General features: G+C 48.4%; 1 protein-coding gene across 5 annotated transcripts in view; it reads right to left on the reverse strand.

Moving 5' to 3' along the window:
* The window catches only part of MTSS1 (MTSS I-BAR domain containing 1), a 164,686-nt gene extending 152,127 nt beyond the window's left edge, over window positions 1-12,559 (reverse strand). For 2 of the 5 annotated variants that reach the window (XM_030875746.2, XM_030875753.2), the window contains exon 1: window positions 11,931-12,559. In XM_030875746.2, coding sequence (XP_030731606.1) covers window positions 11,931-12,002 — 72 coding nt within the window. In that variant the 5' untranslated portion in view covers window positions 12,003-12,559. The remainder of the gene's footprint in view (window positions 1-11,930) is intronic. The other 3 variants (XM_030875747.2, XM_030875751.2, XM_030875752.2) reach the window with 2 other exon arrangements.
* Window positions 12,560-14,895: the final 2,336 nt, after the last annotated feature.

The following is a 14,895-nucleotide window of genomic DNA, read 5'->3' on the forward strand; positions in this document are numbered from 1 at the left end:
AGCACGACCTCCCAGAGACTCACCACCGGGGAATGTCTGCTAAACCTGCAGATGCCTGAGCCTCGCCCCAGATCTGCACATCAGAATCTCTGGGGGTGGGACCCAGGGGTCTGCATTTAACACATTCCCCAGGGGACACTCATGCTCTGATGGCTAAAATCACATACAGATTTGAGAATTATCGCTCTAGATAAGATGCCACATCCCTCTGAAGTCTTGGATGCTGTGGTCTCAGCAATTTCTCAGTCCTGATGTTCAGACCTTGCTCCTTCAGAAGTAATCCCTGGTGATAAGCACTTGCACATGGGAATGTGAACTCATACACATTTTCTGAAAGGCATCTGGCAATGGGTTTCAAGAGCCATGAAAGTATGTACCTTTGACCCAGGATAAATCCTTCTGGGGAAACCACCAGTGTAAATCAACGTATAGCTACAAGGATATATTCACTGGAGTGCTGCTTATAATTAGTGAAAAACGGGACACAGCCCAATCACAAATCAGTATGTAACTGGCTCCCACCTCAGGGCCTTTGCACATGCTCTTCGCTTGCCTGGAACATTCATTATTTCTCTAATATCCACATACTTCATAAGCTGTTGCTCAAATGTCACCTTCTCTGTGAAGCCTTCCCTATTTAAAAACTGCCACACTGGGCCTGCTTTATTTTTTTCCCATTGCACATATCCTTCTAAAATATAACACAATTGACTTATTCAGTTTGTCTGTCCCAGACCCCCACCCCCTCTCCACTAGAATGTAAGTTCCAAGAGGGCAGAGATCTGTGTCCATTTTATTTACTGCTGTGTCCCCAGCGCTTAACACAGAACCTGGCACACGGCAGGTCCTCAAATGTGTGTCAACTAAATGAATTAACTACAAACAAACAAAACAATGGACCACCACACGGCCATTAAAACTGACCTGGCTTCTAATTACACGCACAGAAAGCGCAAGTAAAAAGCTAAGTGTTAAAAGAAACTTCTGGCAGGACACAGGCCGCAAGAGCCTTCATCTAAAACGTGTGTCCATAACCCACTTTGTAATCAAGTGGTTATGGGTGACTTTTATTTTTTACTTGCCTGAGGTTTTAGTTTTCCTTTCATTAACTTTCTATTACTTACATAATCTTGGAGAAGTAATCCCTCATGAAATGCTCTCAAAACATTTGCTAATGCTTTATGCTAAATGTAGAGGAAAGCTCTCTCCTTGGTGATTTAATTAGGGTGTCCCTAATTAAGGCCAGCACAACATCAAAGAGGCCAGGTTCCAGGGGATCCTTGCTTCAGGTCTACTCCCGGTTGCAAGATGATCCCCCCCCACCCCAGCAGCAGCTCAGAGCCTCCCAGTGCCCGGACGCCAAGGGCCTGGCCATCAGCTCGCTGCTCCTGGCCCTGCTCCCCGCTACTTGCTTCCTATTGGGGTGCTTCATCCAATTATCCAGGCCCCAGATCACATCCTGCTGGAGAGCTGGCTTTGAAGGTTCAGTAAACAATCACTTCAAAACAAAGAGGGACCATTAAACCAAACTCAAAGACTTCCTTAATGGCCTCCTCCTCAGCTGCCGGAGCTGCCGCCCGGGCTGGGGCAAGCCGGGCCTCAGAAGCGAAACTGAGGTCTCCCTGTGAACTAATCTCGAAGCCTTTCCAGCCTCCTACTGCACACAGCCCCCTTTCCTGAGGTGCAATCATGTGGGTTGCAGAGCCATTACTGGGGCGACCCTGACAGAGGGGGTTTCTCCAGCAAAACAAACATGTGTCATGTGGTTGTCACCTCGGACAGACCGTGTCAGACCCTTGGGAACCACACCCCGCCTGCCCCCCACATACTTTCCTCTGCTGACGAATCAGCGGCCCCCAGCTGAGTCCACCGCCCAACAACTTCATGTCGTTGGCGGGTCCAACTCCTCTTGAAATAAAGGGAGGCCTCCTGGGCCTCCTGAAGCAGCTCAGAGGACAGCCTAGATTTTTGTTGCTTTTTCTGGTTCATCCTGAGTCCTAAAGCTATAGGTAGAATAATCTTCAAAGTAATTGATAACATACACCCATTATGGAATCTGAAAAGGAAACCCTAAAATGCTGTGAGAGACAGCTCAGCACTGTGGATTAAGGGTACAGACTCCGGAGCCAGACTACCTGGGCTCAACTCCCAGTTGTACCTCTTGACAGTTGTAAGATGGGGGCAAATGGCTTAACCGTTCTGCACCTCAGTTTCCCCATCTGCAAAATGGGAATTATAGCAGTAATTCCCTCACTGTTAGATCGACTAGTATTGAATAACTACGTCATTGGGCTGATGGGAGGATTAGGAGTCTTTGTAAAGCACTAGAATAGTGCCTGGTTGTACCATAAAAATGCTTGTTAAGTAAGTAAAATAAAACTCAGGTCTCAGCTTGGGGGTCACCTGTATCAAAAGCCTCCCCCTGATTCTGTCTTCCTACTCCAAATGAGAATCAGAGGCCTTCCCCAGGCCCCCCTCAAACTCGTGCTGACATCTATCATGGCACAGATCACACAGATTTCTAGTTACTTGTCTCTTCCTCCTCTAGACTAAACAATTTTCGGGCAAGGTCATAGGTGTATCTCTACCCCCCAGCAGTGCCTGGCACAGAGCAGTCGTCATATTCGTTGAGTATGTATACTGTGTTCTCTCAAATTATTTACATGCTGAAAGCTGAAAAGCATTTCACTCTTGTCTACTGCATTATCAAAGCGAAGATATAGGTTTCTTATATTTTCTGAAACATCTGAGTGTCGCTGTTAGCAGGGTACTCTGCTGGAAATTACTAGGTTGGCTCCGATAGATACATAAGAGAGTTTTATTCAGCATTCATTTTGTGCTAAGCCCTTTACATATATTTTCTCTTTTAATCCTCCACAACTTTAATAGAAGAGTATTACTCTACCCATTTTACAGGTAAGAAAACTAAGTGTCAAGGAACAAGAGTAACCTGCCCAGAGTAATAGAGCTAGGAAGTGGCAGAGCCAGGCTTCAAAGCCCAAGGGCAACCACTTAAGGTAGAATGTAGTAAGTACTAGGTAGAATCAACATGAACTTGGAAAAATGCCCAAGGGCATCTGACCTGGTAGGCAGATGAGGGTCCAGAAATGAGGTAACTTTCTGGTGAGGCCCTGAAGGATGAGAAAGATTTCGATAATGCCGAAAACGGCACAGAAGTTCTTCCAAGCGGGACAAACAGCAAGAAAGAGGAGCACAGGATGTGTTCAAAGAAGCCAGGGAATCCAGGCGGGGAGACACTGGGCACAGAGCAGGTCACTCTGCTGGGCCAAGTCCCAGGTGGCCCCCAAGGTCTGGCTAAGACAGGTGGGCCATATTCAGCAAGTAGGCAGGTAGGAAGAACCCAAATATGGCCAAGTCTTGGGAAGGAACAGAAGCCCGTACGAAGCTGCTGCTAAAAGGCAGACTAGAGGCAAATGAGTTACTTCTCTGGTAGTCACTCCGGAAAAAGAAGGGGCGACTCAAACAAGGTGAACAGAAAAAGATGGCCCTTATGAAGCAACTCAGTCTCCCCTTACACTGGTGTAAACATCTCTAAAAGGTTTTTTTCTTTTACGCATTAAATTAAAGGCCCTGAGGACCTCCGCCAGGTACACAGCCCTTCCCTGCCTTTATATACAGACAGAGGGTTTGCAAACAGAGAAATGCCAATAGGCCCTGCTGAGCCAGATGAGGTTATAATGAACTCAGGAGTGATTTACTCAGCAAGAAAAAAAAAAAAACTCAACTTCTCCATTTCCTGCAACTTCACTGCAAGCTCTGAATACAGCTCAGTAAAGTGTGGGGTCATGTTTGCCCTAAGAAGTGGTGGAGATAATTACTGATTTCAAAACTTCAGAATACTTCATTCCCAAATCTGCAAGACAGAAAACCAGCAGCTAACATCTGAGTGCATGTATGTCAGGCACTGTGTGAAACCCTTTACAAGTACGATCTCATTTCAGAATCCCCCCCAACAACCCGATAAGATGGGTACTTTATGAGACCCAGAGAGAAATGAGGCTCAGAGAGATGAAGAAATTTGCCCACAGGATTTAAAACCAGACCTCTCTGACTCCAAGGTCAGCAACAGCTCCAGAATTTCTACAGGAGGGGTTTAGGGGCAGTGATGTGGCCAGGAGGAAACAGACTGTGGGCAGGAAGCCGTGTTGCCAAGCAAGCACACTGTTTTTACTTAGGTGGTATGTTATAGATCTGCACTGTCCGATATGCAGCCACTAGTCACATATGACTGTTTAAACTTAAACAAATTACAAGTAAATAAAATTTAAAAATCAGTTCTTCGGTTGCACTAGCCACACGTCAAGTGCTCAAAAGTCACATGTGGCTAGTGGTTAATGTATCTGACAGTTTCCATGACTGTAGAAAATCATGCTGGACAGGACTATTACAGATGAACTAAAAACAGCCAAGGATTCTAAAGATGCTTTTTCTGTTGTCATTTTCCAATGTGTTCACTTTAACGTTGTTTCACTATAAATTTATTCTTATTTTTAGTAACTGTAGTAAATACACATAAAATTTACCATCCTGAAGCCCAGCAGCGTTAAGCATATGCTCATTGCTGTGTGACCACGTAAAGATGCTTTTACTCAGACTTAGGCAAGATTGAGAAAACACGTTGAGGGTGCTTAAACTGTGTATAGCTGGGGGTGCTTTTAAAACTCCTCATGTCCAGGATGTACTCCAGAAGCACTGAATCAGACCCTCTGAGGAATTAGGGTCCAGGCATCAGTGTCTTATGGCTCCCGGGGAATCCAATGCGCTCATCCCTGTGACCACGCCCATTCTACCAAAATGGGCACACCTGCCCAGAACTGCCTCTTCCTCCTCCAGCAAGACCCCCTCCTCCGGGACCCTGGAGACCCCTGTCTGTGGGAGGTGGCAGGGAAGGGAGGCCCAGGCAAAACCTTCCGTCCACCAAACCCGTCATCCACCTCCAGGATTCGGGAGGCGGCGGGTGCTGACCAAGCTAATACTTTCACTACTGTCCAAATTCTTTGAAGGGAAGCAAATAAAAAGACACACAGCTCAAAAGGCACCCCACTGATCTTTTTTTCCACCCACTTAAACTAGACAGGAAAAGAAAAACCACTTAGAAACTATGACCAAGGTCATATATGCCAAGAAATCAGCACAGAAAGGAGGTTTTTTGGCAATTCCATCAACTTCCCCAAACACAATCTTGCAATGGCTCGACTGACTCAACCCAACTCGAGGGTGACCGGGAAATAATTAAATACGGAAAGCCCTTTTACAAGAGTGTTCCAGGGCTGGACATAATATGAGTTCAAGGCAAGGAGTTCTCTTTGAGGAGTAACTGAACTCCGGGTGAATTTATTTAATTCATATAATTAGGGGGACCGATGGGCACAGTCACCCAACCTTAGGGACCAATGGGCTCCCCAGACACATAAAGGCAGCCCTCTGGCCAGTCACGGAGAAGACTGCAGGTGCTTTGTATGGGGACAAGGACAGAAGCCAAGGATGGAGGTGACTTTCCTCTCTGCGCACCCAGGGGAAGGAGAGGAGAGGGGAAAGGCTGGTTGTCTGTCAGAGAAGATTGGTAAGTGGGAGAAGGAAGGAAGCCACAATATGTCGATACATCACAAATTAAACCATTTCCACAAAAGTGACAGCCAGATGGGAGCTGTGCACCACCCCCACCCCCAGAGTTCTCCCAGCATCTCAGCTCAGGCTCACACCTCCAGGCTGCAGGCACAGAAATGTGACCTTGATTCCTTCCTTGGGCCTCCTGCAAGACTCAGGCAAGTGAAATGCTGTGGAAATAAATACACAGCCCCCTCTCTACCTTAGGCATGCTCTAAAGAGCTCCAGCTTTAAGGTCAAATAAACCAAGGTCTGAATGCCAGCCCACCTCACCACGGCATTAAACAAATTACCGACTCCAAGCCTCAGTGTTCTCATCTGTAAAGTGGGGATGATGGTGAGGATGACAGGAAATCCTGGCACCCAGTAGATTCTCACCGAGTCCCTTGCTGCCCCCTGTTCACTACATGCAATGATTACAGAGCACCTACCACGGACCAGGTGGCACCAAGAGCATCTTAAATTGGGAAGCAGCAGACGACACAGCCCCATGCCAAGGTCTTCCCTAGGCTAAGAGGTGGGAAACATTAATAATGGGTGGGCTGCTCTGGAATCTACGCCGGGTGGATTTTGGTTTTGCTTTTGGAGGGGGGCTGTGTGTGTGTGTGTGTGTGTGTGTGTGTGTTGCGTGCGCACACATGTGCGCACGCACGACACACACTCAGATGCAACCTTCTGCATTCTCCAGCTCATTCGAGGGAGAACCTTGGCAGTCAAATACAATGGGCTTCCTCAATGCTCATCCAATTAATTTATTCCATTTGTCTCTCTGGTTTGCTACTTAATAAGGCCGAATCGGCAGTGCAATCTGCAATCTGAGTTAAACGGCTTCAGGCATCAGTCGGTTCCCTTTCAGGAGTCCCAAATGCGTATTGTCTGCTGTCCTAGGCAGCTGAATCTGTCCTTTGGCTTTTTTTTGGTTCAGGGAGAGGTATTTCTTTGTTTTTGCAAAAGTGTGGGTTTTGCAAAGGTGTGGGTTTTAGGGGAAAGTGTCCTGAAGGCAGTTCCAAGAAGTAATGGCAAACTCAAAATGATCTCATTTTTCCATACCCGATATAAACATCTAAATGGTCTTGCTACAGAAGGATCTGGCCAGCTCTCGACCGTCCCTAGGAAGATGGAAAAAGCCTAGATGAAAATTATAGATAAAGCACCTAATGGATCAATAGTTTCAACCTTTTCACCCTCCAAGCATTTTAACAACCTCAAGTGAGCTGGCCAAACGGACAGGCATTGTTTTAACTTTTTCCTTTTCCCTCCCGCAAGAGGCAAAGAGTTCCGAGGCCAAGAGGTCAGCAGCAGAGTGTGGGTGGGACATACTTGTACTAAAAACTTGTTCACTGTTTCTCTGAAATTCAAATTTAACTGGGAATTCTGTATGTTGACTTGCTGATACCAAGCTCGGTGCTTGCAATGTCACTGATGCTCAATCAATACTGTAGGATTATGAGTTCATGCTACTCTCGTAAAGAACTAAGTGATACCTGAACCGGGCAAAATTCAAACTCAGCCTACTTTCCATGCAAACCGTGACTAAGAATGACCTTCTCTCTCCATCTGGGGCATTACCAACTAGGATCTCAGAACGTAAACGTTCACAGCATCAAACAATAATTTGGTTAAATATGACATACAAGGGATTTTCCCCACAGAGACACTCAAGCCAAGACCAAAAAAAATGACTTCTTCCCAAACCTCGACGACAAGATTTGCACCTAAAAGCCCCCAAAGATTGATCTACAGAGAATAGGCCCTAAACCTCTCAACAGGCACCATTCTGGGCAGTTCCCTGCCGCTGGTTTTATGACATCTTCACTTCTCCTTCTTCTCCCACAGGCCTAAACTGAGGAAGCTGTAAAAGCCTGGACAAACACAGCCATTTGCTAAGAGAAAAGGCAACATGGGGCCCATCTGTACTTTACAAGGGCTTTGCTTGTCTACCTTTGTGTGTCACCGTTTACAGAGCAGCCTGCCTCCCTCAGAGCACCTGGCCACTGGCGGAGGCCTTGGCTGGGTTTTTGCTATCTTCCTAGAGAAAACACTTTTTTTTTTTTTTTTTGAAAAGTCAAAAGGAAGGCCTGCAGGGGCTGACGGATGTCCCTCCCCAGGCTGGACTACCAGCCCTTCCTTCATGACCGCCATATTGAACTGAACTGGACAAGCAACTCTCCAAGGGCAGCCCTTGTGGATCTCTGGTTCCTCACAGCCCAGCAAGAGGCCTTCCACACAGCAGGCCTTCAATAAACACCGAGGAAGTGAACCTCTTGTCTGACAGACACCCCAGAGCCAAAGCAAAACAGCGGAGGTGAAAAACAACCCTGAAATCATTATCCAGGGCTGGATCCACTGCCCACATTCTTGATCTTGTGATAAGTAAGGAAAATATCATGACATGTCTTTGAACCACAAAAGATTTCCATGGAATTCAAGAAGTCCCTTAAGCAGGTCTAATTTTAGGTAGAACTTAGGAGAGAGGATACTGGTGGCAAACAGAGGTGGGGGGCAGTGGAGGAAAACTGAACAAGGCCCCTATTCTGCTCGGCACAGGTGCTGGTAACAGGACACCCCTGCCTCAAGTGAGACGTGGGGTGGAGAATTCAAGGTGTGCTTGGGTATTTTTTTCACCCCCAGTCACATTATACAACCCCGAACACACTCTCCAACCCAGTACAAAGTTCTCCCTGCATCAGGCCCAATGCAGCTCCTGACGTGCTGATTCTTGAGCAACAAGGCTGAGGAAAATATTTGACTTTAGCGTCCAACTATTTTTTTTAAACTAAGTTAGTTATTAAAAGAAGACAGACATCTACAGGCTGAGCTGCCCTCAAGTTTGGCCAGGGTCTCCTGGTCTTAAAAGCTCTCCAAATATCACTGAATTCTACATGCTGGTTCAATTACTTAACTAAAAAAATTTAAAAATACAAGTATCAAATCAGCATGTCGTACACCCGAAACTAATGTTATATATTCATTACAGCTCAAGTTTTAAAAAAGAAAAAGTAATGGCACAAATCTGCTGTTTGAAGCATTAGCCTGTCTTTCCCGGGACTTGAAGAGAAATTCCAAAAAGATTCCAGGATCTCCTTAACGCAGTCAACAGTGTTTAAACATCAGAAGTCAGTCATCTGGTCTTCCACAGTCACTTCCAAGCTACTGTCCCCTAAACAAACTGGCGATGGGCCCTTGCCTCCAGCCACATGAATCCCTAGTCTCCCCTTCCCTTTGGGACCAGCTCACTCCAGACTACCTGATTTATGCGGACGGCGGAAGGGCAGCCAGTAAGCGATTTTGCACACCACCATTCATTAGTGACCACCAGAGTAGGATGGAAGAAAGGAAAAAAACCACAGGGTTTTCCCTCATCAAGGAATCAATAAGTTATTTAACAGCTGCTGCAGGATCCCAATGGAAGAAAAGTGAGGGTTTCTTCACTGCACCTGACCCCCTGAAAAGGATAAAACACACACCCTGACAGCCCAGGACTTAGCCAGATGAAAGATCGTTAGAAGAATGCACAAAGAATCCTCTCCAGCTTTTCCATGTCTTGAGGTTCTTTGGTTTGGGAAGATGGATGGTGCTAGGCCTGGAAATTACTCCATTTTTTGTTGTTTTCTTTTTTTTTTTTTTCTCCAAAGAGGAAATTGACTCCCTTCCTGTGCTGCTTTACATTTTGGGGAATCAAATGCTACTTTAAAAAAAAAAAGTTTCCTTACCCTCCCCCCCCCAACTCCAACAACAGTTCTGAGCAAATAACCTGAAAATGTTCTCAAGATGGCATTCCAAATGGGTTTCCAACATTTACATGTGTCCTTCGTAGCAAACAGAAAGGGAACCAAAGGCGTCATAAACCTATCATGGGAGTTCAAGGAAGTGAAAAGGAGGATAAGCAGGTCCTTAGAAAGACAGCCCATTTCAGATATTAAAAATTGACTTTTGTTGCTGGTAACTCCATGCATAAGCATACTATACACTGCTTATCCTAAATGCCCAAATTTTAAAATTCCCTTTTAAAATGTCACTGCCATCTACTCCATGAAGAAGCCTTTTAAAAAGAAAACTCCACGAAAACACTGTCTTAGGCATAAACAATCTTGGAAATTAGACACCGCCCCTCTCTTTTTCCTTCTTATCTCTCTATTCCCCAAAAGTCTGAAATTCTGCAGACCCCAAGGCATGTTTTCATCTTCCACTCCACTTTGCTTTTAAAATCTCTGACTGCCAAAACAAAATAAACCTTTAAAATAAATGTCTTCCCAACAGGATGTTGAACAAACCCAACTCAATTCAAAGGGAAAGAACTCATGAACCACAATCTATAGATCCAGCACTAAAAGGGCATTAAATAAGTATTTTTAACTGGAATCCTGGGGAGGGAGAAGCATGCCACCTTAGTCCCCAGGCAAAAAGCGCTGCAGGACAGTCCCCGGATGGCAGGTAGAAAGCATTAGGGCCTACCTTCAAGTGAGTTACTTTCTGAAGGGCTTTGGGTTCAAACCTGTAAATTGGAAGAACTGAACCTAGATTCTGGATTAAGGAACAAAGAGCGAGGAAAAAACTCCAGATGTGAACACTCTGGGACTGCAGTGGGTCGATGGGTTAGGTCACGGGGTTCTTGTTACTACAGAGGGACTGGAAACATCCATTTCTCCCCTCCAAAAAAACACAAGCAGCTCTCCCAACCCATCTCGAGTTCTTCCCCTGGTGATCAGAATACACGTGTGCCTCAAACCAAATCCTGTTTGATTATAAGGCCTATAGAATTTCAGTTAACAAGAAAGACCCCAGAGTCTACAGAGGGAACACCGAGCTTTGTCTCAAAAGAGCACTTCAATTATTCAATGTGGATTGGGGGCAAAGGAATGAAAGGGCTGCCTTTGAACAGGGAATAATCCATCTAATTCCAAGGGGCTGGATTAGAGGCATTCCTGGGCAAGCAGGGTCCCGCTGAAGATAAGGCTACACGGATGTCAATTTCTGACAAAAGGCATAGGCTCTGGATAAGGATTTCAAAATGGACAAGACCAGGACGGAGGCACCTGGGAAAAAGTTCACCCCGGGTGAGGTGGCAGTTGGTTCTAAGAGGGGGAAACAGGCCATGACAGCTGAGCATTCCTTCCCAAAGTCCATCTCGAGGCCGAACCCTCTCCAAACCTTACACTTCAACAGACAAAAGCTCCCGCAGGCGCCGAGGCAGCGGCTGAAGAGGGGCTGTCCACACCCACTCGCTGCACAGCTTTCCAAACCTGCCCACTCGTTTTGGAAGCCGAGCTTTCAATTAAACACCACCTCCCCGGATCTGTTGAGGCAAACTGGGGCTGGGCTACAGCCAAAGAGAAGCTCCCTAAATACACATGAAAAAAAATCCCCCCACCGCCCCCAATTCCCACCTCCAGCCAGCTCGCTCGTATACATTTCCTTTGGATTAGTAACACAGGGCCCTGGTCTATCTCTGTGCACAGAAAATCCACATCCAAGGATCAGGTTATCCCCAGTCCCACCCTTCGCAGGAAAATGCCAGGGTGTTGTTCCCCGCCCCCATCACACACACGCGCGCCCGCGCGCGGTCGGACACACACACTGAGTCTCCACCATCCTTCCAAGAGAAAACCTGGAGTCTGTTTGTGCTGGGTGGCTAGGTGATACAGTTGTTTAAGGTGCCCCAGTCTGGACCTCAGGCTGGGAGCCTCAGCCAGGGGAAGTGGGGTCCTCGCAAAACTGCTCTGGGAACTTCTTCTCCGCGCCCCGGGGGAGGGCCGAGGGGAGGCACGCACTCCTTCGCCAGCTTTGGAAGAGCCTAATTAATACCTAATTTGCTCAGATCTCCCCCAGGTGGACCTGAAAGCCAACAAGGGAGAGGGAGGTCCCTCCCAGTCTCTCGAGTCGGGGGGCTCCTTCCCACGGCTGGGAAGAGCCCCCGCCCTGTACCCCAGGGAATCAGGTGTCCGCCCAGGCATCCAGCCTCCGCGGGTCGCGGACACTCCGTCCAGCGACAGACAATGGAAAACTTGGAGCCGGGGCCCTGGGCCCCCAGGGAAACGAGACGGTGCCGTCCCCTGGGACAATGAGCGGGGAGAGGTCAAGAGGCATCATATACCCCCGGAAAAGCCGCCCGCCCGGTGACCCAGCAGAGCCCGGAGCGGCGCCCCGGTGAGCAGGTGACACCCGGGCCGGAGCGCTGCCGCAGGTGGCCAGAGGCCACGGCGCAGGCAAGGGCCGGGCGGCTGGCCCAGGGCGGAGGCGAAGCCCCGTGGCGAGGTCAGTGCGCGGCGGCCGCCGCCGCAGCCGCGCCCCCAGCGTCCTACCTTCATGTCGCTGATGATGGTCTGGAAGAGGCCTCCGAGCGCGCTGCATTCCTTCTCAATCACAGCCTCCATTTTCCCGGCGTCGTCAGGGACAGGACACACACTCGGGGCTGCCTGGACTATGAGCGGGGCCGAGGATCTCTCACCCCGGGAGGAATTTCAGCCTCAGAGCGACCCACCGCCGACTCGCAGCCTCTTCTCCACAGAGGACGAATGCCCGAGAATCGAATGTTCTCTGCCCAAAATAAGAATTATAATTTAAAAAGCCAAACCGTTCTGTAGGGCGCCTACATGCAGCGCTCAGCTCCTGGCCTTAAAAATGCCCAGAGAAGACTGACAATCAGGCCACCACTGGTGCCGACGACAGAAACGGCAAAGCCCATCTTGAAGCAGCGAAAACCACCCGCTGACCCAGGGCCAGCGCCATTTAAAAATGCAAGATTTTCTAATTTAATAAACGTTTTTGAAATTAAACAAACAAACAAAAAAAACGCCCAACAGCAGAGCGGGTCTGCTCGCGGAGCCCGGATCTGTTGCTCGCAGCCGCGGCCGCCGCCTCCTTTTCAGTCCTGCGCGACCGGCCCCGGCGCTCGCTCCTGCTCGGCTCCCGGGGACGTTCGCGGGGGCGCACGCGCGCTCGCGGCCGTGCGTCCGCCGCGGAGGCACGGGGAGGGCGCGCGCCCGGGGCCGAGAGGCCGCCGCACGCGGGCGGGGCAGGGAGCGCGTGCCCGTGCCCGCGAGGCGCGTGGGGCGCCGGCTGCAGAGAGGAGCAGGCAGGCGCGCGGGCGGTGCGGGGAGGATCCAACCCCCGCGCGAGCCTCCTCCGCGAGCACCACCCCCATCCCTTGGCCGCGGGTCGCTGAGCCGAGAGGGCGTGTCAGCACGCGGCTAGGCGAGCGCCCACCCCACAATGGCTGCGAGCGCCCAGCGCGGAGGGTGCAGCCGCCGACCCCCGGGACTTGCACGGTGGCACGCTTAGCGCAGTACCTCGCAACTAGGGAGCAGTCGGTAGGGCGGGAAAACTACCGCTGCTGCCGCTACTACTGCAGGCTTCTGAGAAGAGGCCGCTTCTCTGATATCAGGACTGCAGCGCCGAGTCACGATTGCAAACAGCCAAATACGTAATTAAGGAGAGTTCGGCGACGTATCCCGCAGCGGGATCCGAGTTCAATAAAGTTGCAGGATGCTGGGAAAGTCGATTGATTTTGCCCTTGCGAAATAAGTGGCATTAGAGCTTCCGTGTACTGTTCGTCAGTTTATGGAGATGGCTGACTGCCCGTGACTCGGACGGTGGTTTTTCAGGCGCGCTGAGGGCATCGGGTGGTGGTGTCACTACAGAGAGCCCTGTTGGGAGGTTTAACCTGAAAATAGCACAAATGGGCCCAGGTTGATTTTGAGGCTGGTGGTTTATTTTCCCAGCTCCACCGCCTAACTGCACAGCCGGGTCTCATTTAGATCAACATCAAATAGGCAAGGAGGAGGGGAATCAAATGAGCAGCTTTTTTAAAGACCTTAAAACGTAAGCCCCCAACTCTGGGCTGTTCCCTTGACCAGGTTCTGTGCTACTGTCTCCTTATTCTGATGAGACTCGGAGGAGTGAGACCCAGTTCTCAAGAATTTTCCAGCCACTGGCTGCCTGGAACTAATCCAAATCCACCAGATAAAGTACAACAAGCTGGTCCTGGTTTTACTTCTTGCTGCTAGACCACAAGAAGTGCTAATCTTCTCCCAAAGCTCATTGCGCTTATGTCCCAGACCCATCTTGAAACAACTTCCCAAACACAGGGTGCAGACGACTTAGCTTCACAGCATGTGGTTTTAGAACAAAAGAAAAAGCTTAGGTATTTAGGTGTCTGCAACCCAATAAATCCCTGGTACACTGCTACCACCCCCAAATCCAATGCAATCTAGAGCTGTTAAAACAAGTACAGACCAAGGAGGTATAGTGTACACTGTGATGCTGGCTTACTTTGTATGACCCTTTAAAAAGGACATTGAAAAACCAGCACCTGTTTGGGGACCAGCTGACCCTTTGAAGCACAAAGCAGGACAAAAGAGAAATAGCTGGGGGTAGTAACAAAAGAAACCAAGTGCAAAAGGCTGTATAGACTCGTATCAGACTCCGCAATAGGAAAAGCGCTGGCTTTGAAAACTGCATGAACCAAAGAGATGCATGGAGGTAAATATCACAGCTGTGGAAGATTATTTTCCCCTGGGCCACTCTGCCCCACTCTTAACCACAACCCACCTCTCCATCCCTCTTCTCCAAATCATGAAGAGTGTTACTTCTGGAATTAACTGTTCTCTTGGGCAACCCTGCTGCTCATTTGGATGCATAAGCCTCGTCTTCACCTTGCCAGTAACAGTGCTTGACACACAGTTTGCTCTTAATCATGATCATTATGATGATTTTAATACTCTCGGTATTATAGTGATCAGGATCACTGCTTGTAGAGCCAAATGCCTGGGTTCAAACCCCAGTTTAAAACCCACTAACGGTATGGCCCATACTAAGTGGGCCTCAGTTTCTTCATCTGTAAATGGGGATAAAGATAGCATCTACCTCATAGGGTTGTTGTGAGTTTTCCCTGCACTAATATAGATAAAGCACTTATACCAGTTCCTGGCCTATAGTAAAAAGCACTCAATAAATCTCATCAACAGAAATAGATTCATTGCAGCACCATTCACAATAGCCAAGATGTGGGAACAACCTACATATCCATGGCAGATGAATGGATAAAGAAGATGTGGTCTATACATACAATGATGTATCAGCCTTAAAAAAGAAGGAAATCCTGTGGTATAGAATAACATGGATGAATCTTGAGGACATTATGCTAAGTGAAATGAGCCAGTCACAGGACAGATACTGCACGATTCCACTTATAGGAAGTATTTAAAATAGTCAAGCTCACAGAATCAGAGAGAGTAGAATGGTGGTCGCCAGGAGCTGGGGGTGAGG

This window comes from Globicephala melas, chromosome 17 (assembly GCF_963455315.2).
Source record: "Globicephala melas chromosome 17, mGloMel1.2, whole genome shotgun sequence".
NCBI lineage: Eukaryota > Metazoa > Chordata > Mammalia > Artiodactyla > Delphinidae > Globicephala > Globicephala melas.